A 27,573-nucleotide genomic window follows, 5' to 3' on the forward strand; every position below is an offset into this window, starting at 1 on the left:
GATAGGCAGGTGCTGTTGCACAGTGAATATGGGTTAGCATTAGTGTCACAGACTTTCTTGAAAGCTATGTTTAATTATAGGCTTCTTGTATCAACCGTAAAGCTGTTAAAGACGATGGCAAATGAGGCCAAAATAGTTAGATGTTAGCCAAAACGAGGATCTGACTAGCAAGAGGCTTGTGCAGAATTAACATCCATACACTAATTGGTCTCCTTGAAAGAGACTAATGAATTTTGTAGGACAGCTTTGATAGCTTTCAAAAAAGAATGTAATGTCAGCCTCAGAGTCTGAAATGCTGGAATGGGTAACTATGTACCACTGAAAAAATTCTTAAGGTTTAACATAGGCTTTCTAGTTAGTTAAACAAGAGTGAGGCTAACAAGTACTAAATAAGTGTGCCTGTGTTTTGAGTTAACTCTTAAGTCTGTTTTAATACCACAAACAGAAGTAATACTATAAATCCACACAAAACAACCCCCAAACAACCAAGACACCACAGCAGGGTTGATGCATCTCTTAACTCCTCAATGTCTTGAATTGTCTAACACCTTAGACAATTGCTGAGATTCTTCAAGGTAAATTATTTTGAAAGCAACTAGCTAAAAATGAATAATTGCTCTCTAGAAGTTAAGCTAAGAGGGATGTTTTAGGCAGTTAAGTGCTTCATAGAGTGTTCTTCTTAGGTTGAGACATAAGTACTCAGAACCTGCAGTAAGTGACCTTCATACCAAAGGGCTGCATGTCAGATGTCTGACTGCAGTATGTTATCACTTGATTCCCCTTTGGAAGGGTGATGTTGTCTTTTCAACCTTCTGATTAAGGCTTATCTGAAGTGCAGCCATCATTTGCACCCAAACTTGAGTATCTTTCCAGATCTTGAAAGAACACCCAGACTTGCGTCAGCATGTGACTCCTGTACACATTCACTGCAAAACATCTTCCAGAAATACTGAATTGTGTCTCTCTTGCAAGACAAGTTCACCTTGCTTGTGGGCAAATAGACTGTGTTATCAGGAAAGATAGCTGCTCCCTTGTCAAACTGTGGCACAAGTGCTTAGTTTTCAGTTATTTCAGATCTTTTACCCAAATACCATGATTTCAACTTTTGTCACACAGCACAGAAGCTCCTGTAGCTTAGAACTGCAAACTTCTGTGGTGGTCTACAGGTTAGATTTTTATGAAGGTTTTATCTCAGATATAAGTAATTGTTTCAGTTCTCTAGTGACCAAATATTTGGAGAAAATAGTCACTTGAAATGACTTTTTCTGCTGTATCAGTGCAGTTTTTTATATTTAAACTACTTACATGCTTTCAAATACTCAGGACTTCTTTTTTTTTCCACTGCAACTGTAGCTTTATCCTGTTTTGTTTCTCAAGCCTTAGTATTGTCCATCAGTATCCTTCAGCCTGTTTTGTCTTTAAAAACAAAACTGAAGTTGTTTTCATGCTGAGCTAAGCCTGAAGTTCATTTATGTAGTGTTTTTGCTTAGATAATTGTAGAGACTTAGACTTGTTCTTTGACACATTTTGCTAAGTGTGGAGGCTAGCATGAAATACATGATGCATATTAAACCCTCAACTCTACCAAATGGAGTTCATATGTGGATTTCTACTTCAGTTAAGTTTCAGTGCAAGTAATGAGCATCATGTTGCTTCCTAAGAGGGGGAAAAAATAACCAAAACAAAACCACTTACAGGACAGTTGTCTAACACTCACTTTTAAAAGTGATCTGAAGCCATAACAAGGAAATTTTCTTTTGGACTATTTGCTTTTTGCCCGAGTAGACAGAATCGACACAAATTATTCAGTATGTGTAACCAGATGTTTTACCCAAATTAATACTCATGCTGTCTGCATCTGCCTGTAAAGCATTTTGTAACCCAGTAACTGTCAGAGAGCCACACTATACCTGGCACCTGTCATAGGTAGTAAGAGTTGTATTAAATTGAAATTCTGAATAAAATTAGTCAGTCCAGGGAAATACCTGCTCCAGTCCATTGATTTTTTTAGAGGATCTTGTCACTTGCCTACTGTCTAGGTCCATGAAACAGTTATTTGTGAGTATTTTTTCCAGCCTTGAATGAACAGTGTTAATTCTGATCCTTGATGATTGCAAAAACCCACTATGAAGGAACTTTAACTTTTATCCAGATTAAAATCCTAAGTCATTTTAAAACTGAGTGGTCTTCCTGGATATTCTATTTCATATACTATTTAACCATGGCAGTGTCTGTACTTGGTTACTGAAGGCATTCATGTTAAATGGAAGAGCCTTACTGGTACAGAGTCAGGTTTAGGTAAAATGTGATCCTTTTAATTATTTTTTTTAAATACTCATCAAAAGTAAAGCTGTGAATTTTATCTGGTAAAACAGATACTGCACAGGGAGAAATAGATTTAATAACTTTACTACATTATACAGGAAAAAAAAAATCAGTATCAGCACTTTAAGATGAGTGAGCACAGCTAGTACATGCTTACCCACCCCAGGCTCAGTAAATTGGACCGCTTCATTTTGAGGGATAAAGCTGTAGCAGGGACACATAAATACAAACACTTCCCCAAAGCAGGTACAATACTTTTCCAATCAAGTTAAATTTAAGCCAAATTCTACAAGTTACAGTATTTCATCTCAACAAAACTGCTATCATTGTGATTCAATTAAAGTGACTTTTATGTTTCTCTCTGTATGTGAGCATACTTTGCTGTAGCATGTTGTGAGCATACTTACCTTCTGCTGTTTGGAATGTTTGTTTAGAAAGTGCCCTTCCAGAGGACCCTGTTCACTGCTGCACTTTTGGGGAAATAAAAAAAATAAACTGCCTATCACACTTCCTACCTCTTTGTTACTGAATTTGAGTTAAACCATTCCATAGGATCAAACTGTTGCACTTCTAAACACCGACTTCCTTATTTGTAAGCCTGTTCTCTGCTTACTGCCCTGCTACCTGACAGTGACCACTAGTGAACTTTTATGGGTCACAGGGACCCTTATGTGCAGTGCATAGCAAGACAACATGTGACTACTTTGCTCCAGAAACACTGAGGTGAGAGACCAAATATAAATGTGAACTCTACTTGCTCATATTTCCTTGGAAACTGATCTAGTTGAATAGATGGAAAACTTTAACAAAAGAGACAATGGAGAAACTGCTGTTAATTATTAACAGTAGCATGTTCAGTCTGGGGGAAAGGGGAAGAATAATATCCCTCATAATGTGGCTGGACAGACTGGAGAGCTGGGCACAGAGGAACCAGATAAAGTTCAGTAAGGACAAGTGCAGAGTCCTGCACCTGGGGAGGAATAATAAACCCCACCAGCAGAGGCTGGGAGGTGATCTGCTGGAGGGCAGTCCTGTGGAGAGGGACCTGGGGGTCCTGGTGGATAACAAGTTAACATGGCACAGCAATGTGCCCTTGTGGCCAAGAAGGCCAATGACATCTTGGGGTGTATTAGAGAGAGTGTGTCCAGCAGATCCACGGAAAGTCTCCTCCCCCTCTCCTCTGCCCTGGTGAGACTTCACCTTGAATACTGTGTTCAGTTTTGGGCTCCCCAGTTGAAGAGGGACAGGGATCTGCTGGAGAGGGTCTAGTGGAGGGCTAAGGATGATTAAGGGACTGGAGGGCATGGCTTATGAGGAGAGGGACCTGGGGCTTTTTGGTCTGGAGAAGAGAAGACACAGAGGGGATTGGATAAATGTTCCTAAGTATCTGAAAGCTGCCAGGAATAGGGGGGGACAGACTCTTCTCACTTGCTTCCTGTGATAGGACAAGGAGCAATGAGTGTAAATTGCAGCAAAAGAGGTTCTGCCTCAACACAAGGGGGAACTCTACTGTAAGGGTCACAGAGCACTGGAACAGGCTCCCCAGAGAGGTTGTGGGGTCTCCTTCTGTGGAGACTTTCAAGGCCTGCCCTCTGTGATCTGTGTCCTGCTCTGCCAGGGGTTTGGACTCAATCAAATTGGGTCCCTTCCAGCCCCTAACATCCTGTGATCCTGTAATAAGGCTGTTTCCAAAATGAAAGCTGTGAGCAACAGTCAGATATGCTTATTACTCACCTCGGTCCTGGTTAGAGTTGAATTCCTTGGATGATTCTGTGCAACTCTTTTAAGAAAGATACACATAATTATTTTGTTTGAGCTATAGAACAAAGTGACTGTGGTACCTTTGACTGAAGGCTGAGGCTTCCACACGGTTTTGATTTCTGATTAACCATGTCATATCAGTTTCATTTCTCCTTCAGTGATGTAGAAGTCTGCCTTTAAAGAGAGAAAAACACTTAACAGCTGCTTGAAACAATGCTGCTGCTATCTTTCTTTTTTGTGGTGCTTCAGCTTAGGAAAACTATAAAGCTTTCAGTAGCACCACAAGAAAAGGCAGCTCCATATTACCTAGATACAGCTTCCCATCATCCTGAATGGCACCACTGACAGCCCAAGTGGTGCTACCATCAGGGGCCTGGAAGCCTCCTATGGTGTCTCCCTTTGTCATTAATGTCTAAGAACAAGCCATCTTTATTAAAGATACTGTAGAATAACAAAGGAGTTGCCTATTTCAGAAAGAAATAGACAGGGTTAGTATTTCATTTGAGGGGAAATTCAGGTGCCACTTTTTGATGATATTCACTCCACTGTGCCTAAAACTGGCAGTCCAGTAATTGCTCACTAAGCTTAAAGTATGGTCAATGCCTCCTTGCTCACGTAGGTGTGGAAATTTGAACTTGCTCCAACTGCCAAAAGCTGCCTGTTTTCTAGAACCAGGAATGAGAGGCTTGTTGGAATGTGAATCATCCACTTCACTGTTGTTCCTCTTCAAGTACTAGTGAAGGGGACTGTGCTCCTAGAAAAAGAAGCATGGCTCATAATAATAACCAGCTCCCCAGCTCTTGCTTGGCAAGAGTGACTTTGCACCATTTGATTCCTATAGCAAAATCATGTATGCTTCTTTTAAAAACAGCATTTTAGTAAGAGTTTTGTATGTTACCAATTTGTGGGTCTGTGTTTTTCAGTAGAGCAGTAGGATGTGTGTCCTACTTAGAATCAATCAGGTTGGAAGAGACCTCCAAGATCATTCAGTCCAACCTATCCCCCAGCCCTATCCAGTCAACTAGACCATGGCACTAAGTGCCTCGTCCAGGCTTCTCTTGAACACCTCCAGGGACGGTGCCTCCACCAACTCCCTGGGCCACCCATTCCAGTGGGAAATCCTTGGCAGCAGGTAAGAAAACATTATGAAATATTGCCAGGGAAACATTCACAAACGTGAAGATACATAAGAGCATACAATTAGCATTGTGTTTTCAGAGTAATCATTTAGCAACATTTTTAAGTCTTGGATCTAACTTCTTAAAGTCTTCTCCTGTAGTAACTTAAGAAGATGTATCAGATGTATATGGACGTGCTGGAATGTGTTCAGAGAAGGGCCACAAGGACGATCAGAGGGTTGGAGCACCTCTCCTGAGGACAGGCTGAGAGAGTTGGGGTTGAGTTTGGAGAAAAGAAGGCTCCAAGGAGGCCTTACTATGGCCTTCCAGTATCTGAAGGGGGCCTACAAGAAAGAGAGTGAGGAAATTTTTAGGATGTTGGGTAGTAATAGGACTGGGGGGGATGGAACAAGACTAGAAGTGGGTGAATTCAGATTGGACATTTGGAAGTTCTTCACCATGAGAACAGTGAGACACTGGAACAGGTTGCCCAGGGATGCGGTGTTAGCCTCACCCTTGAAGTTTTTTAGGCCAGGTTGGATGTGGCTCTGAGCAAGCTGGTCTAGTGTGAGGTGTCCCTGGCCATGTCAGGGGAGTTGGAGCTATGAGATCCTCGAGGTCCCTTCCAGCCTTAACAATTCTATGGTTCTAACTCATTTAGGGACTGTCAAACAACTTCTGAGAAGCACAAAATAAATATCCATAAAATTAAACGAATAAAGAGGAAAACCTCTAAAAAAACCTTTAAAGAGAGGCAAAAGGCATTCACTAAGAAAGGAACACTGGGGCTTGCTTCCAGCCCAGGACACTTCACAGGCTCACAGATGCTAGGGGTTGGAAGGGACCAAGGAGATCATTCTGCCAGAGCAGGACAATGCTATCTAACACAGATCACACAGGAACACATCCAGGCAGGCCTTGAAAGGCTCCTGAGAAGGAGACTCCACAGCCTCCCTGGGCAGCCTGTTCAAGTGCTCTGTGACCCTTACAGTCAAGAAGTTCCCCCTTGTGTTGAGGCAGAACCTCTTTTGCTGCAACTTACACCCACTGCTGCTTGTCCTATCGCAGGAAGCAAGTGAGAGGAGCCTGTCCCCCTGCCCCTGGGTGGGGACAGCCTTCAGCCACTTCCTTACAGTACTCACCTTGCATTTCGGCAAGCTTCTCTTCCAAGGAGAAATCACTCGCCCGTGGGCTTCCCCAGCCAACTACAGGTGGGAAAGCAGTTCCTGGCAGGCCACAGCTGCGCTCCTTTGGCGGGGAGGGGAGCGCCAAGCGCCGCTGCCGCCCTCTCCGCTGCCCTCCTAAGGCAGAGCTGCGCTGCGGCAGCGCGCCCGCGGGAGGCCTCTCCTCACGCCCCTGCGCCGGCCTCGCTCCTCCCTCACGCCGTGCTCAGCGCTCAGACGCCGTCTGTTCGGATTATGGGTTTAAAAGAGTAATCCAGAAGCCTGTGTCTGTGGCTCCTCCCAGGCTGTGTGCAGAGTTGCAGGTGCCTCTTGCGACACGGTGACTTTCACTGCATGTCACTGCAGAGCCAGGCACGTAAAACAACCTGACTGTCCTTCCCAACACGAGGCATTCTGTGATTCTAGCTTGGGTTCATAGGATTTTCATAGAATCAACCAGCTTGGAAGAGACCTCCAAGATCATCCAGCCCAACCTAGCACCCAGCCCTAGCCAGTCAACCAGACTATGGCACTAAGTGCCTCAGCCAGGCTTTGCTTCAACACCTCCAGAGACAGTGACTCCACCACCTCCCTGGGCAGCCCATTCCAACAGCAAATCACTTTGCTTTGGTTTGGGCTTTTGAGTGGGGTTGGATTTTGGGTTAATTTTTGTTTGGGTTTCTGTTTTTTTTTTTGCTTGTTTCAATTGATTTAGTTTTTCCTTTATTATTCTTTATCAAAATCAGGAGACAAAAATACGTATGCAACTATGACAAAAAGTCTGTGCTGTTCTAGGTAAAGCTTGCTTATGCTTAAGGTAAGCTGCATCTCCACCCTATCATAGAATCAACCAGCTTGGAAGAGACCTCCAAGCTCATCCAGGCCAACCTAGCACCCAGCCCTATCCAGTCAACCAGACCATGGCACTAAGTGCCTCAGCCAGGCTTTGCTTCAACACCTCCAGAGACAGTGACTCCACCACCTCCCTGGGCAGCCCATTCCAATGCCAATCACTCTCTCAGTGAAGAACTTCCTCCTAACATCCAGCCTGTACTTCCCCCAGCAATGATTTATTGTTATGAGGAAGTCTGGTCAAAAGGGGTAAGGAGGAGGAAATAAACACACTTCACATCTCTAATTATTGCCAACTTCAACTTTAATAAAGTAACCATTTTTTTTTCCTTTTTTTTTCTCTATTTCAGTAATAACTTTATGGGAATAAATGTTTCCCTACAAAAATAAAACTAAGCTTGTCAAAATTATAAATAGTTTCAATGTTTGGTTTTCGGTTTTTTGGTTTTTTTTTTTAAAGACATATATTTTAAAGTTTCCCTGCATTTCCCCTTCCTCCCTCATATCATTTAATCAGTCTGGTACCATCAGATAATGAAATTAAAAGTGATTTGCAACAGTTAAATTCGATGTTTAAAATAAACTATAATGAAACAAAAATCAAACAAACCCAAAACTGGCTGGCTAGGTATGACCATTTCTTTTAAATTAAAATTGCCAGTGTGTTTAATAAAAAAAACCCACCCAAGGAAAAAAAAAATATATATATATAACCCCATACACAAAATCTTACAAGAATTCAAGACTACAACAAAATAAACTTGTATATTAATTTTGGTCCCCCCACCCCCTTTACCCCAAATCAAGACTCTTAGTGCATACAACACTGATTGAGGTTTTTGGCTGAAGTAAATGCAGATGCACCTACTTAAAAAAGACTGATAGTATAGTTCAAGTAAAAAAAAAACCCAACCAAACAACTAAAATTCACATATCCTTATTTTTTTTTCTTCTTATACTCCACTTTTCGACTCAAACAGTGTTTAAATCTGAGCAACAAATGGTTCAACAGCAATTATGTAATGATTACATAGTTAGGGGCAGCTAGATAAATTAAGATGATGTTTAACAAAATAGCCACCGACATGCTGCTGTGTTTGTAGTAAAACAAACTGCACCATGACGTAAAAGCACTCCCTGAACCATTATAAAGTGACTCACTTGAGGATAATGTTACTAACTCAACACATGCATTATAATGTTACATGTGAAATCAAGAAAATAAACAAGATATGCCTTATATATACTTTATAGTTAGTCCTACCCTTAATTTTCTCTTAACACTTTAAAACGTTATGATTGTCTCATTAAGCCTGAACATTCTTTTAACCAAAACAACCTGTGGAGAGTTTAAAAGGCTTACTAACGAAAGGAAACAAAGGCACAATGACATCGAACGGAGGGGAGGAACAGAAGCACCTTGAAGTTTCACACAGTATCCGTTAGATGTCACCACAGCTTTAACAATTCCTTGGGAATTTAAAGCATCCACCCTAAGAATGGAGAGGGAAAAAGTCACCTCGCAACTGCTGCTCTGAAATCGTTGGTACTCCTGCCTCTCTCTCCCCCCCCAAAATATAACTCATTTTCTCTCTGGCATGAAGATGATGGATAAAGGATCAGTTACTCAAATCGGCCTCATGCTTCTATTGCACACCATTTTCTTTGGTTTCATTCGAATACACTTTTTAAAGGTAAATTAAGAACAGCAATTATATTTACAGTAAAGTTTTCTTGCTACATTTTTTTTTCTATGTTTAAATCAAGTAATTAATCAGTCTGAAAAATTTGGTATTAAGTTTTTCAATCAAGAATTTAAAAAACACACAGAAAAAAAACCTCCTGAATTACTAAGAGTCACTAAGCTCAGTCACCCACACAACAATAAATGTTATTCTTCTGCTGAAGTGGAAATGTGAATAAGAAAGTCTACTTTCTTTGCCTGACTGAGCCTTCAACAAAGAAGCAGAGGAAGTTATTTTTGTCTCTCAACTATGACAATTCAGCACTATCCAGCCTAAAAATGGCTTGCTAAGCCAGACGAAAGGTCTGACTTACAATAAAGACCAAATGCATATAGCTTATGTCTAAACACTTAGAGATGGGCATTTCTCACAGATTCATCTGAGACAATGTCCACTTTTCAGAATTCAAGTAAGCAGCCGTGTTTTCATCTTTACTGCACCTTTCAAACCCCCATGACACATTTACAGAACCAGCTTCTCCAATAACGACTTCTATGTGCAACTCCACTTCCACTTTCACTTAGTGTTTGCCTCTCATTCCTTCCCATTATTTCTATTATCTTTCTTTCTTTTCCAGTGTGGGTTTATACAGCTAAACAATAAAATTTATTCACAATATTCTAACATCCTAAAACTTTCATCTTGTAGATTTAGTATGCTTTCTTCTGTATAAATACTATTTCCATTTAAAACTAGTCCTTTGCCAGCTGTTAAGAGGTCTCCCTCAACTCTTACCTTCTTTTCAACTTTCTCTTTCCTTTCCTCCAGACTACCATTAAAACCTTCCATAAATTTCACAGAACAAACCACAGGATCTCATATCTATAACGTTCCCCCCACAAATTATACAGTAACTATTTGAAAACAGAAAGGTAGTGCAATCAACTTAAATCTCAAAGATAGTGCTCCAAGTAATTCTTGTCCAAACAGCTGTAGTATTTTTTCTAACCTATCAATTTGCACATCCTTACTTGTAAAGCTACCATTAAAGCAAAAAAAGAAAAGAAATAACAACAAAAAAAAAACCAAAACAAAACTCCAGCCCAACTTATTCCGTAACATCCTAGAAAATGGATTACAATTTCACAGCTTGCACCAAGATAACTTGGAAAACTCTCTAGGCACACAGAGGGTTGCAAACTGATGTACAAACATGCAGAATCCCTTATTTGTGGACGCAAGATGTTAAGTGACCTGGCTTACTAAACTACACCTATAGCAAAATTCAGGTACCCTGGCATCACAAAACAGTCTTCTGAATGATGAAAACTACTCTCTGCTGCTCTCTGTGGATTGGGTTTGGCATGCTATACTGACATTTGGTAGGGAGCATTTTCCTGAGTGTCTTTTGGCCCCCCCTTTTTAACCAGGTTTCCACACCCCGCTGAGGGCTTCTTCAAGTTTGTCTCTGTAAGCTGCGTAACGCTTCTTTAGAATTTGCAGTTGCTCATTTTCCTCTTTGTCCAGTATACGCAAGAAGTTTTGCAGTTCAGGAATAGTAAAAGCTTCCCACTGGAGAAAGAGAAAAGGGGTGGATGAGATGAAGAGAAAATAGACAGGTCATTTATACATACACAGGATTTTTAAACAAAGACTCAGGCACTCGAAACAATTCCAGACTGAAACAGCACCAAGCATAGCACCACAGAATCAGGCACCTTGCAAATCTTAGGCATCTGAAAACCTTTTACTCTTTTAAACTGCTTGGGTTGGGTTTTTTTTTTGTTCTGCAAGTAGCAGTGGGTCAGGTTTGTCTAACCACAAACAAAATGTTTACAACAGGCAGAAAATAAATACAACACACACATAAAAAACCAAACCAAAACCAAAACAACACCTGCTTCCAAAAAATGGATTGTCTTGTCAGCATGCATCAAACAAGGGACTGCTCATCCAAGAAGTTAGACGTACACAAAGCCAGCAGGAGTGTAACATACCACAACTTCTCCAGTTTCATGCTCGCGTAGAACAAAGCTGAGCATTTCTGTTCTAGGACCTGCCACCAAACGCAGGTAGAGGGGATGCTCTCGGTCTGACAGCTTGCATGTATAAACTGCAGGGGAAAGAAATCACAGCCATTAGAGTCTTTACTAATGATGTTTCAAACAATAAGTAATGCTAGCTCACATTGGAATATTTCAGATAGGCATGTGCATCCATACTACATATTAGTCTACATGCTGCTTTTTGAGCATGAGCTTTAATCAGGGGCTGAACAGATGACTGATGGTAACAGTGCAGCACTACATGCACAAGGGAGCAGAACGGCCTGTAGTCACCACAGTGCACCATCTGAATAAATGCATGGACAAAAAGAACAAGAAAACAAACAGAACACAGGTCTGTTGCCATAACTAGGCACTTCAGACATCAGAATTGTGGTATCGCCTATTCTGATGCCACTTCCACTTAAAATCTCATACACAAAGTCTAAGAGACAATGCTGCCTGCCTGACATGGTTAATGTGACTGACAGCCAGAAACATCTGAACTCCTGAAACTGCTCTCAAGGTCCATGAAAGAAGGTAGATTCTCAGTGCAAGAACACAATGTTGGCAAAACAGTCTTCACAAAAAAAATACCTTCTGTGCCTCCAGCTATTTCAGAACACAATATGCAACAATCTTCTAACAGCAGTTAGCACACATCTACTGAGTAACAGACATGAACACAACTCACATACTCATGATGCTTGTCACCTCAAGAGCTGTCTATAAATGCAAGGACTCCAGGTGTCACGGACACCAGTGTTTTCCTTTTAATCTAACAAATCTGTTGTGTATCAGCCTAGCTGAAATTTAGAGCCTGAGGAGAAGGCATCTTAAATAAAATATAATCACAGAATGGCTGGAAGGGACCTCCAAACATCATCTAGTCCAACCACCTGTACAGTAAGCAAGGACATCCTCAACTAGATCAGGTTGCCAGTTCTAGGCCCCTCAGTTCAAGGACAAGCTCCTAGCCAAGCTGGAGCTCATGGCTTGGACAGATTCACTCTGTGCTGGGTCAAGAACTGGATGGATGGCCGAGCCCAGAGAGCAGTGGTGAATGGTGCCACATCCAGTTGGCAGCTGTCACTAGTGGTGTTCCCCAGGGGTCAGTGCTGGGCCCAGGCCTATTCAACATCTTTATTGATGATCTGGATGAGGGGATTGAGTCCAGCATCAGTAAGTTTGCAGATGACACCAAGCTAGGAGCAGGTGTTGATCTGATGGAGGGCAGAAGAGCCCTGCAGAGGGACCTAGACAGGCTGGATGGGTGGGCAGAGCCCAAGGGGATGAGATTCAACAAGGCCATGTGCAGGGTTCTGCACTTTGGCCACAACAACCCCAAGCAGTGCTACAGGCTGCGGACAGAGTGGCTGAGAGCAGCCAGGAAGGAAGGGACCTGGGGGTACTGGTAGATAGTAGGCTGAAGATGAGCCAGCAGTGTGCCCAGGTGGCCAAGAGAGCCAATGGCATCCTGGCCTGCATCAGGAACAGTGTGGCCAGTAGGACAAGGGAGGTTATTCTTCCCCTGTACTCAACACTGGTCAGGCCACACCTTGAGTGCTGTGTCCAGTTCTGGGCTCCTCAATTCAAGAGAGATTTTGAGGTTCTGGAAGGTGTCCAGAGAAGGGCAACAAGGCTGGTGAGGGGCCTGGAGCACAGCCCTGTGAGGAGAGGCTGAAGGAGCTGGGGGTGTGCAGCCTTGAGAAGAGGAGGCTCAGGGCAGAGCTCATTGCTGTCTACAACTACCTGAAGGGACATTGTAGCCAGGGTTGGTCTCTTCTCCCAGGCAACCACCAACAGAACAAGGGGACAGAGTCTCAAGTTGTGCCAGGGAAAGTATAGGCTGGATGTTAGGAGGAAGTTGTTGCCAGGGAGTGTGATTGACATTGGAATGGGCTACCCAGGGAGGTGGTGGAGTCACTGTCCCTGGTGGTGTTCAAGACTGGATGGGACAGGAGGAGACTGAGGGATCTCAGGAACGTTTATAAATATGTAAAGGGTGAGTGCCAAGAGGATGGAGTCAGGCTCTGCTCGCTGATGTCCAATGACAGGACAGGAGGCAATGGGTGGAAATTGAGGCATAGGAAGTTCCATGGAAACATGAGGAAGAAGTTTTTCACTGTGAGGGTGACAGAACACTGGAACAGGCTGCCCAGGGGAGTTGTGGAATCTCCCTCTCTGGAGATACCCACCTGGATGCATTCCTGTGTGATCTGGTACAGGTGATCCTGCTCTGGCAGTGGGGTTGAACTGGATGATCTTTCAAGGTCACTTCCAGCCCCTAACATTCTGCGATTCCATGATTGTGCAGAGTTCTGTCAAGCCTCACCTTGAATATCTCCAGGGAAGTGGCCCCAACCCCCTCCCTAGGAAACCTGTTCCAATGCTCCGCTACCCTCACGGTAAAGAACTTGTTGCTAACACACAATCTAAATCTGCTCTTCTCTAGTCTGAAGTTCGAAGGCAAAGGGATCTCTGTAGATGGTTTACTGGGTTCTTTGGTATATTATCCCAAAATACCCTCAGATCATCTACTGTCTGACACATGCAACTTTACAAAAGAGAACTGAGAGAACAAGATGTCACACCTTTACTACCTAAGCTCTTCTACTCTGCTTATTCCAAGTATTCCTAACAAGTCCTCCAAACCCTTCCACTACCAAAAGGCCACAAAAAACACTAATTTATACCTTGGTCTTCCTTGTGACAGCGTTTATAAAGTGCAAACTTGGCAGGGTTGTCAGCTACAAAAAACTTTTTGAGCAAGGCCTCAATAACTTCACGGACAGTGTTGGTGCTGCTGATGTGCAGGGTATTCGTGCAGCCATCCGGCAAGTAGAAAGCAGTTTCGTTATTGCTGTGAGCACACCTCCCCTGGCTCTGGGAAGACTGCACAGTAATTGGTCTGCATAGTTCCAGCTGGACTTTGATGAAGCCAGTGTAAATCCCATTCGCATTCTGCAGCAGGGGGAAAGTATCAAACAGCTTAGAATTAGCAATGACCAGTTGCAGATGAGCGGAGAAAGAAGATGAAAGTGACCACAGTGAGCAATTTAAATGCCACTTTGATAGGTGGTATTTCGATGGAAAGACTTCATTTCAGTAATACAGACAAACAAAAATATCATTCTTTCTGGTATATCATCTGAATGTTTTGTTTTTTTTCCTTAATACCAACTACTGAATTCTAGGAGTATGAGGATCTCATCAAGCAAGAAGTTCCACAAATTAAAGGCAAGTTTTTATGTGAGAAGTATGAAGTGAAAGAGACAACTTAACAAAGGATTTTATGCAGAAATACAGAAATTCTCTCCCACATTTTACCCATGCTCCTTGAAGAGGTCTAAGGCATTTAGATGCTCACATTGTTTAAAAAGAACCAGATTAAATGCCAACTTAACCAACATTTTGAAGTATTTATTTCAGTTGCTTCTAAGACAAATTCACAAAACTTATCAAACCATATTGAGATAAAAAACTTTAGGTAATCTAATTTTAGGCATAACAAGTCCTGACCCACAGGCAAATACATTGCAAACATCCTTTTAGCACACAGTCATACTTTGGTAGTTTAGGATATAATGGAATTTCAAATTTTCCATATGCTAAACACCCATAGGAATACATAATATATGAGGAAATCTGGACAACAGGAGAACTGTGTAACAGCTTGCCAGGCATGTAGTGTGAATTTTATTAGCACAGTTTGCAGTACGTTGGACCTAGTCTTAGACCTGGTCCACAGTCCTTGGAAATAAAAAGTCTGTCTGCATTCCATCACGTGTACCATTTGTGTGTTACAGTGGTAGGAGGAAGAAATTCTCCTCATGCTGAAAATCTGACTACTCTGAAAACCAAATCTACAATAATAAATATGTTTTTAACTCTTCTCATTGGTTGAGCATCTTTACCAGAGAGATAGATCACAAAACCTGATCTAAACAAACAAGGTATGTTTTAATCTTCCTGTTTACCAGCTGAGGGGTTTCATCCGACAAATTTACATCTTGATGCTCAGAGTTTCTCGTAAACATGTTTCAAGTACATTTGTTTCTACTACAGTTTCAATCCACAGAAGAGCTACAAGGACAAAAACATTTCAGATGTGAGACTTTGCAAATCTAAGATAAAGTCTCTTATAGTAATTAACACAGTTTCATAAATCATTTTGTTCCCAACATCTTATATATGAATACACTACAAAGATACAGTTCAACTAATTGCTCCTCTTAACAATTACAGAACTCCTATGCAAAACTCACCAAGGTCATCTTTAATTTATCAGTGACAGATGAATTATAGCTTTCTATCTTCTCTTTAACCTCTTCTTTACTGAGATAAACATGAGGATCACTCTCTTTCTGAACATCCTGCAACAGAAACAGAGATTTAGAAAGGAAAATAAAATCCAGTTCATAGAATACAACGTTTAGGGTTGGAAGGGACCTTTAGAGGTCATCTAGTCCAACCTTCCTGCAGTCAGCGGAGACATCTCCAACTAGATCAGTTTGTTCAGAGCCCTGTTCAACCTGACCTCACAAGTTTCCAGGGATGGGACTATCTACCACCTCTGTGGGAAATGTGTTCCAGAGTTTTATCACTCTCCTTGCAAAAAAAAAGTTCCCTAGTCAGTCCAAATCTCCCCTCCCCTACTTCAAAACCACTACCCCTCATGTCCTGTCACAACTGACCCTGCTAAAACATATGTCCCCACCTTTCTCATAGGCCACTCAAGCACTGAAACAGCTCAGTTCATAGAATCACAGAATCAACCAGGTCGGAAGAGACCTCCAAGATCATCCAGTCCAACCTAGCACCCAGACCTAGCCAGTCAACTAGACCATGGCACTAAGTGCCTCATCCAGTCTTTTCTTGAACACCTCCAGGGATGGTGCCTCCACCACCTCCCTGGGCAGCCCATTCCAATGGGAAATCACTCTCTGTGTGAAGAACTTCATGTCACAGCTTGATTTGCTTATGTCAGTGCTATGCAGTATTGTAAGGTATACACCTGCCAACATCATGAAATATTACTTAGAGCACAAATGGGTATTTCTGAACAAATCAATGTACATTAACACAGCAACATCAAAAAGCAGTTACTAGAAAGTAACACCAACAATCCCCACGTGTGCCAACCACAGAAGAACATCCCCTGCATTCCACCATGACAGATGGCATGTTATACACACAGGGTCACTGACTACTATGTGAAGCACCACAAGTAACTCTTTTGGCTATGTAACATTACACCAAATTCATGGTTTTTTTCCATGAGGAAGGCCCTACTTGATTTTTCATCTGCTGCTTTTATGAGCTTGCTGCAGATTTTACGTGCAGCACTAAAACTAATCCCTGGAGCTGGCTTTTATCCAGACAAACATTTGCTCCCCATGCATACTCCTGCAGCAAACTAGCGTTATAAATACACTCCAGTTTCTATCACCAGCACAAACGCCATATATAGTATGAAAGACTTTCATCTCTCAGCTTTAATGATTTAAGACTTCACTTCAAAATGGAGAAGCTTTGAAGAGCCCCAAGGCTTTCAGGATACATCTGAACACAGGAATATGCATTCACTGTGTGGACCAACTGCCAAACAACAGGGTTTCAATTCACCCTCACAAGCAGAGCTTATCCCAAGAGAGGACTTTATGGACTTCACTGTCCAGTCCTGTGTCATAGTCTTTTGGACTCAGCACACACCTTCACAGACACTTCAGTTTCCCAGAAACAACCCCAAAGACGAACACATCTGGTGTGGAACTGCTAATTTCCATTTGCCAGAAAGAATCTGCAGACCTTTTTCTGTCTCCTAATTTAAAACCATCCGGTTTTAGCTCTTTGGGTCTTAGTGTTCCTTTTCCTATATGGTATTTTACTAAATGCCATCCTGAACTGGACCTTTTTTCCCATAGCTATAAAAAGAAAGGTGTAGTCTGAAAGGAGAACTGGAAACCAGAAACCCTGAATTCTGATTTGGGCTCAGATACTGATTTTCCTGTGTAACACAGAGAACACACTTGTATTTCACAGATCTGAGGCAAAAAACCACACCAGTAAAATCCAACTCTGTTAGTTCCTCAAGAGCAAGTCTAAGACTGTGTAGCACCTTCCACAGTGGCTGGAACCCATATTAAATAGTTCTAAAACTCCAAGTCTCTAGTCTCATTACAGAAATTAAGCTTTCTTGCATTTGTGGTTTTCTTCTGCCACAATGACAGATACAGCTTTGTCTAAACTGCTTATACAGGGTTAACCCTCCAGGAGGAGTGACCCTGAACGGGACCCTAGGTGGTCTTGATCCTTCCCCAGGGGTGAGTCTGAACACTACCAGGTGATGGTTAGCCCACTCCCCCTTCCTGTCTAAAGGTCTATAAAAGCAGGGGTGAGTTCCTGTTCTCTCTCTTGGAACTCCCTAACTCCCCACTTACTAGCATCACCAGCCTGCTCCTGGTTCTCTTTGTTTTACCACATGGCCATCACCCACGAGGTGGACAAATCCACTGACACCAAAATCTGGTTGTATTTACACATTTTGTATCTTGTTTTCCCTTCCCTTCACCTTTGTAATTTCCCTACCCCAGACACCTTATTAATTTATTGTTAAACTTTTCTTCTTTTAACTTCCAAATCAGAGTGAGATTATTTATTTGGGTGTGCTTACCTTTTCTCTCTCTACATCTAATTCCTTTCTTTTTGGGAAAGAAGGGGGAAGAGCACTCTATAAATTGTTATTGGTTCTATCAAATATATATTTGAGTCTCTGGGAATTTCAGATAGAACCGAGACACTGCTCTATTCACAGAGTCACAGATTGCATTGGGTTGGAAGTGACCTTCCAGGGTCACCTTCTCCAAGCATCCTGCAGTAAACAGGAACACCTCCAACTAGATTAGGCTGGCCAGGGCCACATCAAGCCTGATCTAGAATGTCTGCAGGGCCTCAACCACATCCCTGGGAAATCTGTTCCAGTATTTTATCACTCTCATCATAAGAACATCTTCCTTAGCAGGTTAGATAATGCTTTACTTTCTACAGCATGTGTATTATATACTTAGTGCCGTGGTCTAGTTGACTGGCTAGGGCTGGGTGCTAGGTTGGACTGGATGATCTTGGAGGTCTCTTCCAACCTGGTTGATTCTGTGATTCTATGATTCTATGTCCAACCTAAATCTACCCTGTTCCAGTTTCAAAACATTGCCCCCCACCCTGTTCCTACAAGCCCTTCTAAATAGTCCTTCCCCAACCTTCCTGTAGGTCCCCATCAAATACTGAAATGTAGTTATAAGGTCTCCCCAGAGCCTTCTCTTCTCCAGAACAAACAGTCCCAAATTCTTTCAGCCTGTCTTCATGGGAGAGATGCTCCAGCCCTCTGACCATCTTCAGGGCCCTCCTCTGGACCTGGTCCAACAGGTCCGTGCCTCTCTTGCGCTGGGGGCCCCAGAGTTACACATAGTACTCCAGCTGAAGTCTCACCAATTTCATCTCCCCAGAAGCTCTTACAACTAGTGTTCTATTTGGGTGCAAATGAATAGTTACATCATAAAACAGACACAGAAAAAAAAACAGTAACTAAGTGGTAATTTTTTCCCTCTGAAATAGAAGCAAACATTATTGTTGGCTTCACACTTAAAACGAGTATCAAAAGCAATGACCCATAGTCAGTCTGGAAATGTGCTGACTTCAAATAACATTGTGAGAGTGGGCAAAGACAACATTCAGAGCAGATACTGAAGGGCCGGGCAAGAGTCTGCAGGTCTCTGGCCGTGAAGGTCCTACAGAGCACTTGCCATCTGTATGACTGACTTTAAGAACCAAAGCTTTAAACTTGGAAGTCTCCTAGTCTGGGAACTCTCCCAGCTGCAGACAAGCCCCTTCATATGGATATCAGGTGAGACCATCCCCCTCTGAGACACGAGCATGTTGTGGAGTTCATACATTTCCAAACTCCTAACACTACTGGATACTGAACCTCCAGCAGACACCTCAGTTTTCATATTTATCATTATTCCACTGCTGATTCTCTAAGTAGGTACCTCTCATCTACCCTGTTGGAGCTGATTATCACCATGACTACCAAAGTCTTCTGCAATACCCATTATCATTAAAACACAAACCAGCAGAGAAACACCCTTATTACCTTTCCTATCTTCAATCCTCAACCTTTGTTCAAAAAGCAACAAGAACACCCCACCCCAAAAAAAAAAAAACACCAAAAAACCCACTCTATTTAAGTGCTGTGCACCTCAAGAGGTTTAATTTGGCAAAACACACTTTGAATAACTGCAGATGCAAAGAATCGATTGACTTCAATATGGCATAGGATAAGTTCACAAGGTTGATAGCTAGAAAACAGCCTGTATGCATTATAAAAACAAACCCCACATCCCCTCGAACAAACAAAACACACCACACAAGTGAAACAAAAACAAATGCACGCTCCCCCAAAACAACAAACAGAAAACAACACCATGAAAACAAAACTGAAACAGAGAGAAAAAAAATCTTGGTAAACAAATTAGTAAGTATGAGCAAACAGCAAGTAACTTTCTCATGTTATCTAGTAGAGTTTTTCTGTACATTTCTGTTCTCCCAAGATGATACATCTTTCTAGCAAAGAGAGGTTAGAAAGGACACAACCCCATGAGATCACTTTAGATCTCTAGACTGCCACAGAATTGGGTGTGAGAAGCAAAATCAAAATATAACATCTGATAGACTCACTCTACTAGTGCCTTGGAGTCAGGTCTGCAAAGTGTACTGGAGAAAGAACTGGAAAAGACTGGATGAGGCACTTAGTGCCATGGCCTAGTTGACTGGATAGGGCTGGGGGATAGGTTGGACTGGATGAGCTTGGAGGTCTCTTCCAACTTGGTTGATTCTATGATACCAGAATCAAGCAATGAAACAGCTCTTGATAGTGCCAAACGTGTTTGCAAGAGCGGACAGCTGTCACAGAAGGGAAACATAACTAATGGTACAAAACTCAGGGGGGTAGCTGATGCCCCATTAGGCTGTGCTGCCATCCAATGAGATCTGGACAGGCTGGAGAGATGGGTGAAGGCAAACTTCATGAAGTGCAAGGTCCTACACCTGGGGAGGAATAACGGCAGGCACCAGTACAGGTTGGAGGCTGCCCTACTAGAGAGCAGCTTCATGGAAAAAAGACCTTGGAGTCTTGGTGGACAGCAAGTTTTCTATGGGGCAGTGATGTGTCCTTGTGGCCAAGAAGGCCAATGGTATCCTTGGGTGCATCAAGAAAAGTGTGTCCAGCAGGTCTAGGGAGGTTCTTCTCCCCCCTCTACTCAGCCCTGGTGAGACACTTGGAATACTGTATCCAGTCTGGGGCCTCCCAATTGAAGAGAAAAAAGGGACCCACTGGACAGAGTCCAAGGGAGAGCCACAAAGATGATAGGGGACTTGAGCATCTCCCCTATGGAGAGAGACTGAGAGACCTGGGACTGTTTAGTCTGGAGAAGACTGAGAGGGGATCTAATCAATGTCTATAAATATCTGAGGGGTGGGTGTAAGTGGAGGGGGCCATGCTCTTTTCAGTGGTGCACAGTAATAAAACAAGGATCAGTGGATACAAACTGGAACACAGAAGGTTTCACCTCAACATAAGGAGAAACTTCTTTATAGTAAGGGTGACAGAGCACTGAAACAGGCTGCCCAGGAGAGTTGTGGAGTCTGTGTCTCTGCAGACTTTCAAAAGCCACCTGGATGCATTCCTGTGTGGACTGCCCTAGGTAGTCCTGCTCTGGCAGAGGAGTTGGACTTGATCTCTGGAGTTCCCTTCCAAGCTCTAGCGTTCTGTGGTAACTCTATCCCATTAGAAACCTAAGACCCAAATCCGTGTGAATCAATCTGGAGACAGCCTCCTGCTCCCAAACTAAAGCTCAAAGGCTCCAACATCTGGACATATTACTTCAACCAAGCAAACAAAAACTCCTCCCTCACCACACTGCTGTCACAGACTGCAAAGACAGTAAAACCCACAGGACTACTGTCAGGAGCAAACCAACAAAGGAACACCTCACTGTGTTTATTACAAAGCAGAAAGCCTTAGCCCACTGTGATTCACTGGGTCAGCTGCTCTCAGTGAGTGTTATTAAGCAGCACCCAGATCTGAGGCACCTGTATTTTAATTTTCCCAGTTGTACTTAACCCACATGCCAACAGAAGCTTACATGCAATTTTTTTCCCCAGTGTTCCTGGAGCTGACTTGCTCTCAGGCCACAGTGGCACTTCACTTTTGCCATACAGCTTTGTCTAGCTATGCTTTAAGTTAAAGTAAGTTTTCTGACCAGCAGACTTAGGTAACTGGAGGAAGACTTGGCAAACTCATTTCCCACAGTTCTCTTATTTCCTTCTGTACTTCTCACCTCATAACAGGGCCCACTAAAAAGTAAAGTCTTCTGCTAACTCTTTTTTGGTCCAGCAGGTCAATTTCCACCTTGTGATCTCATCAGATAAATTTATTACCTATAGAATACCTCAAGTAACTAGATAGCAGAGGAAGAACAATAATTCATTCATCTCTACCATGCTTTCTAATACGCTTGTAACACGTTGCTCTCAAATGACCACCAAGTGGCTGAAGCCAAACCTTCTCGGGGTGGGTACTCCTGGGAAACTAATTGCTCCAACCAAAGAGCAAGGGAGTCACAGAAATTTTACACAGGTGAGATGTTACAACCAAGAATCCGTCACCAGTTCTTGTGACAGATGCTTGGTCACCAAATGCTAGTCTGGTGAAGGGACAAGCTACTACGTGTCACCTGGTGGCTCATTCAGCTGCCTTTTCCCACTGTGGCACACCCATGCCCTCAAGTCATGCTCTGCGACACCAGGCACAGCTCCTCCAGCCAGCACATTCATCTCTAGGCTGATTCAGATGCAGCTCCCTAACAAACACCCAGCATGGACACCCTGCAAAAGCTGTATGCTGGGAATTGTGAAACTGCCTTCCTTCAAAAACTAGGCTTGGTGCTGAGTTTCCTAGCCATAGATCCTTGTGTGTATCACAGCAGCAGAGTCAAGTGTAAGTGCAGTCAGCAGAGCACTTCACACTCATCTTCAGTCAGCCCAGACCTAGATGTTGCTGAGCTTTACCAACAGCACTTTTGGGTGCTAATGTTAAAAATCCTGATTTTTCTCTATAAAACAATGCACAAACATTTCAGTGTTACTTTCACTGAAAATAAATCAATCAACCAAGCCTGAGGTAGGTGTGACTCCTCCATCACTTAACCAAGTTATATTCTCACTAATGGCTGCCATGTCACCACTCCTTCCTCCTCTCAGCCAAACTGAGTGTGTTCTCCTCGGAATTCCTGATCCCCTTCTATTCCCTCCTTCTTACATTATTCACTACTTCCTCAGCCCAGCACAGGTGCCAAAAAATAAAACTTTATCACAAGGACTCAGCTGAATACATCAGATACCATGTCTGGGCCCAGAACACTTCTAGTCTGAGCTATTAGCTTCTGTGTCGGTAAGGCCAGCATACGCTATTGGTGGCCATTTGTACTAAAGCCATTCCTCATGTCAACCAAAGAAGAATTTCATTCTTAAATGAAATTCCTAAGCAACAGCTGCCATTGAGAGGGGAAATGAGGCAAGTGCTTTTATTTTCCCAGGGGAATAGCTGGTCTTTTCATTAGAACTCATGATGCAATGCCTCTTCACAGTTGAGCTTCCCCTCAACAAAAAGGGCAGAAAATGTTTGTTGTTGGGTTTTTTTAATCACCTCTACCCCCCATGTACATCTCATTTATTGTATCGCAGATGTTTAGAGAAGCAGCACCCTCTTTCCATCGTTTATGCTCTGTGCAAAGCCCCCCAGGCATCAGCTCAGCATGAAACCTCAAGGAATGCAACTGAAACGGCACAGATTACAATTAAAATGAACAGCAAATCAAGATCTGCTCCCCAAAAAGAAGACTCACATTGCAGCTGGGGCTTCCACGAAGCTCTTGCAGTTACTGCCAAACCTTAGTCTTGCATGCCATAAGAAAGTGCTATGCTCAACAGCTAGCAAGCTGCTAAGGGATGAGGCCAAGAAAAAGTTTGATAAACAAAGAAAGACCCAAACCCCTGAAGCTTGTTTCCTCTGCATCCCTGCCTTGAGACAGATGCATGACTTCCTCAAACAGTTACTGTGGGCTTCTGTTTATGGGGGGAAACAAGAAAACCTCTTATATCCAATCTCCTGTAGCCACAAAACTTACATCAGTTGAGGCTCGGGGAACCAACTTATTCTGCACATTTCAACTTGACAAACAAAGGAAAATGGAGTGGATGAAAGGACAACCCATTTCAGGAACATATTGAAATACATTAAGAAATCAAAAAACCAAAAAAGTTTGTGAGGCCCAAGCCAACATTTAAGCCATGCCAGTCCCTATCCTCTGCTCCCACATTTTGTATTAGTCCCACACAAACAGTGATGCTTGATTCAGCGATGAAGATGCCCTGACGTTGCTGTGAATTGTGGCCAGGAATGTTTATGCTTTGACAAATAAGAAATGCAGCCTAATCTACAGTGGAAACGAACAAATAAAGATCCAATTCTTGCTTACTCATAACAACTGCAGCCAATGTATCCTACTTACATTATGTTTATATTAAAAACAAGATTTAACTCAGTGCTATCACACAATGAAAAAACCCAGCAGAGAATACAGAGAGGAAAACAGAAAGGAGCTTCCGAGCTCAGTTGTTGCTACTTCTATGAGCAAGAACACTCTCTTCTATGGCCTGTCAACACTGCCCCAGAAAAAAACTGAAACCTTGCAAGTTAAATTACTTTGAAACAAGCATCTTGCTTCTTTCTCATCCTAATTCTCCCAAGAAGAGAGAGGCTTTGCCAGCCACAGTAATTTCTCCTTCCATCCTGGGCCAAGCCCGCACTCAGAGGTACTACTTCTTTCTTTGAAAGCCAGAGAATCATCAGGTAGAGCAACTGGTCATGTCCACCCACAAAGGGTCAGTGAGAGGCACCAGAAGCCAGCAAGGTATGGAGAAGACCAAAGAGGGGTAGGGTGGCCAGGGAGAAGAACTAGCATTCAAGCAGCTCCAAGCTTTACACTTTCTCACACAGCTGCACACTGAAATGTCTGTGTCCTCCTGAATGAGCTGAGGTTGCTCTGTGAGTCAGGGAAAGGGGAACTTTCTGACCTGATGGAAGTGGGCAAAATAATCTCTGTTTGTCTCTAGTAACTTTTGCTTTCTGCATTCAGTGAGATCCAGTTCCCACTCCTGTCAGTGGCACACGGGGCAGGAAGCAGACTCTTGTTAGAAAAGAGATTTTGTTTTTCTAAGTGGGTTTGGCAGACCCAAGTCTTAAACAATTATCCTGACTCAGTGAGTTCAAGAACAGTCTGTGTCAGGCACTAGTGAAGGTAGCAAGACAAGCAGCACCCTCCCTGGTCAGGTGTGCAGTGTATCCAGCTTGGCATTCCACTTCTGACAGCAGCAAAAACAAATGCTATTTTGAGCAAGCACGTGAGCAAGCCTCTCTGCTGGCACCCACAAGTTTCGTAGCAGGAATTCAGAGGGCACCTCCCTTCTGAGTCTGTTTAGTGTCCATTTAAGGACCTGGTGAGGATGCATGCACATAAACCCTTTTGGGACCTGCCGAAACTGCCAGACTCTACACCTCCCATGGCAGCAAGCTCCAGAAATTTGCAATGGCAGATTGAAGAAGCACCACTGCCTGCTTTCACACACACAGTATCACACAGTATCACCAAGGTTGGAAGAGACCTCGTAGATCATCAAGTCCAACCCTTTACTTTCAGCTGATCTTTTATTAAGACAGAAAATCGCCTCTGTTAAATATATCGAATGCCCCTTAATCCAGGATGTGACAAACCTGTGTGTGACATTCAGCTCACACAACACCTTTGTGATTTGGTAAAACATGATCGTACATCTTTTCTCCAAACTAAAGAGCCCTGGATTCCTTTGTCCTTTCTGAGGTAGCTGCTCCACCCTCTCAGTCATTTTAGAGAAGAGTAACTGCAGTAAGCCCTTCCTTAGGTGACCACTGCTGCACACAGAACTCAGGACAGAGGCACATCAAAGCTTAGGTGAGTTTATTAATATGTACATCACAGTATCACAGTATCATCAGGGTTGGAAGAGACCTCACAGATCATCAAGTCCAACCCTTTACCACAGAACTCAAGGCTAGACCATGGCACCAAGTGCCATGTCCAACCTTGCCTTGAACTGCCCCAGGGATGGCAACTCCACCACCTCCCCGGGCAGCCCATTCCAGTGTCCAATGACTCTCTCAGTGAAGAACTTCATTATGTGTCTATGAAAAATCTTTACCTAAAATACCTGTGATGCAACACTGTCTGTCTTCCAGGCCACCTCCACAGTGGTTACAGAAATCCCTGTGCAACTGCCACACCTTATAATTTCAGCACGACCTCACAAAGTATTCCACAGTTATTAAGTAAACACTTGGTACCTCCCGACGGTTTTCCCTAAGCATCCATGCTGTGTGGCTTGGCATACTAACAAAAAGCACTGAATGACAAAGGGTAAAGTAAGACATTATGGCTCCTGTCTGACCTCTCTGATGTAAACACTCAGATGTTTATATGGTGAGTATTTGCAATCAGCAGAGAAACAAAAATAAGAACCCCATCTGCCCTTTATTTCCTTTAACAAAATTATTTCCATCCAGAGGCAATATAAACAGTTAACTTTTGGGTGCTGGGAAGGAAGGATAGAAAAAGGATCTATTTGTTGATGACATTAGCATTGCTGCTTCAATTTCTCTAAGTTTATCATGACCTCACCTCTGAAAACCCCTAGTTACAAACTCTGTCATACCCTATATGGCTGTACTTGAACTACAGGCATGCAACCCAGTTCTGAAAAGCCACTCTTATGTTTAAAGTGAAAATCAACTGTACAAAGAATAGTATCTAAGGCTTGGCAGTAGATTCTGTCCTCAAAGACACAGCAGGTTTTATGCAGATTTGTACTTCCCTAGTTTCCCCTATCCCACCCCCATTATGACATTGTTAAAGCAATGCATCGAATGATTTCTCTGCCCCTTTGTTCAAGAACCTCAGGGAACTGCTTGAGAGAGTCTAGTACAGAGCCACAACAATGGAGTGGAACATCTTCCTTAGGAGGAGAAACTGAGGGAGCTGGGGCTCTTGAGACTGGAGACAAGGAGACCAAGAGATCACAGAATCGCAGGGAGCGGAAAGGACCTTCAAAAGATCATGGAGTCCAATTCCCCTGCCAGAGCAGGATCACTCAGGGCAGGTCACAGACAAATGCACCCAGATGGGTTTTGAATGTCTCCAGAGAAGGAGACTCCATAACCTTTCTGGGTAGCCTATTCCAGTGCTCTGCCACTCTGTGAAAATGTTTTTCCTTATGTTCAGGTTGCCCAGAGCCCTGTCGAGCTTCGCTTTGAGTATCTCCACGGATGGGGCCCCAAACACCTTTCTGGAACCCTATTCCAGCGCTCAATCACCCGCACTGTAAAGAACTTTTTCCTAACATCCACTCATGAAATAAGCCCATAGGAAAGCTTTTACACCAACCTCATCTTTTTTCACTGCTGTTGTGTACTCTAATACTCTATGTAATTTCCACTTGGTGCCATGGTCTAGCCTTGAGCTCTGTGGTAACAGGTTGGACTTGATGATCTACGAGATCTCTTCCAACCTTGGTGATACTGTGATATCAGTCTCTTCAAAGAGGCATCCAAACTAGATTTCACACAGTGCAGACACAAGGAGGCACTTCTGCCATCTAGCCTGCATGACACATTCCTTTTATGCTCCACCACCTTTTATTTACACTACCACGTACAGGTGACGGCTGTAACTGGATGTTAGGAACAGATTTTTTACTATGACTGTGCTGGAACAGTGGAAGAGGCTTCCCAGGGAGGTGGTGGGGCTTCCATCTATAGAAACACTCAAGGTGAGGCTCGACAGGACTCAGAGCAGCCTGATCCAGCCGAGGACACCCTTCCTGACTGGAGGGGTGGTTGGAGTAGATGACTTTTGGAGGTCCCTTCCAGCCTGGACCATTCTATGATCTCTGTCTGCATTGTGAGGAGACTGACCAAATTATTCAGTAAGGTTGCCTTGAATAAACTCACCAGCATGGTGGTAATAACCTGCTTTCTGAGGAGATTTAATCACTTGCTTTATTCTACACCCTTTTTCTATTACTCTCACATACATTTCAATAAGCTACAAGCTGCAAGCAGTGTGGGACTGACAAAAGGACAAGTTTCTCCAACAGCACCACACTGCCACCATTATGAAAACAGAAAACTGCCACCAACTTCTTTGACATTCTTGCAAAAATACACTTGCTGCCTGCTTTCAGTATGAACTTATTTTCCAAAACACACACACACACACACATACATGTTTTATTCTCACAAATGGAGCCAGATGCCTCAAGTTGCATCCATGCTGCAACAACTTATAAGGTTACTGCTTTTAGGTGCATGCCTGCCTCTCTGCTAGATGCCACTGCTGCCTCAGGAACCAGTGTCACACGTAGCAGGTCTGGTTACTGGGCAAGAACTGTGATCAAACTGCAGACAAACTCTACA

At 43.0% G+C, this 27,573-nt stretch overlaps 1 protein-coding gene and 1 long non-coding RNA gene across 2 annotated transcripts in view; one reads left to right on the top strand and one right to left on the bottom strand.

Annotated features, from left to right (window-relative positions):
- Positions 1 to 48: 48 nt before the first annotated feature.
- Positions 49 to 2,839, top strand: LOC135174643 (uncharacterized). Its single transcript, XR_010302041.1, has 2 exons — positions 49 to 174; positions 223 to 2,839. It is a non-coding gene; the product is annotated as an uncharacterized LOC135174643 (long non-coding RNA).
- A 5,778-nt stretch (positions 2,840 to 8,617) lies between these two features.
- The window catches only part of RASSF3 (Ras association domain family member 3), a 57,035-nt gene continuing 38,079 nt past the window's right edge, over positions 8,618 to 27,573 (bottom strand). Inside the window, exons 2-5 of the mRNA XM_064141997.1 lie at positions 15,218 to 15,325; positions 13,646 to 13,913; positions 10,902 to 11,017; positions 8,618 to 10,476 (exon numbers count right to left, since the gene is read on the bottom strand). Of these exons, the coding sequence (XP_063998067.1) occupies positions 10,327 to 10,476; positions 10,902 to 11,017; positions 13,646 to 13,913; positions 15,218 to 15,325 (642 nt within the window). The 3' untranslated portion in view covers positions 8,618 to 10,326. The remainder of the gene's footprint in view (positions 10,477 to 10,901; positions 11,018 to 13,645; positions 13,914 to 15,217; positions 15,326 to 27,573) is intronic.

Source organism: Pogoniulus pusillus, chromosome 4, assembly GCF_015220805.1.
Source record: "Pogoniulus pusillus isolate bPogPus1 chromosome 4, bPogPus1.pri, whole genome shotgun sequence".
In the NCBI taxonomy this organism is placed as follows: Eukaryota; Metazoa; Chordata; class Aves; order Piciformes; family Lybiidae; genus Pogoniulus; species Pogoniulus pusillus.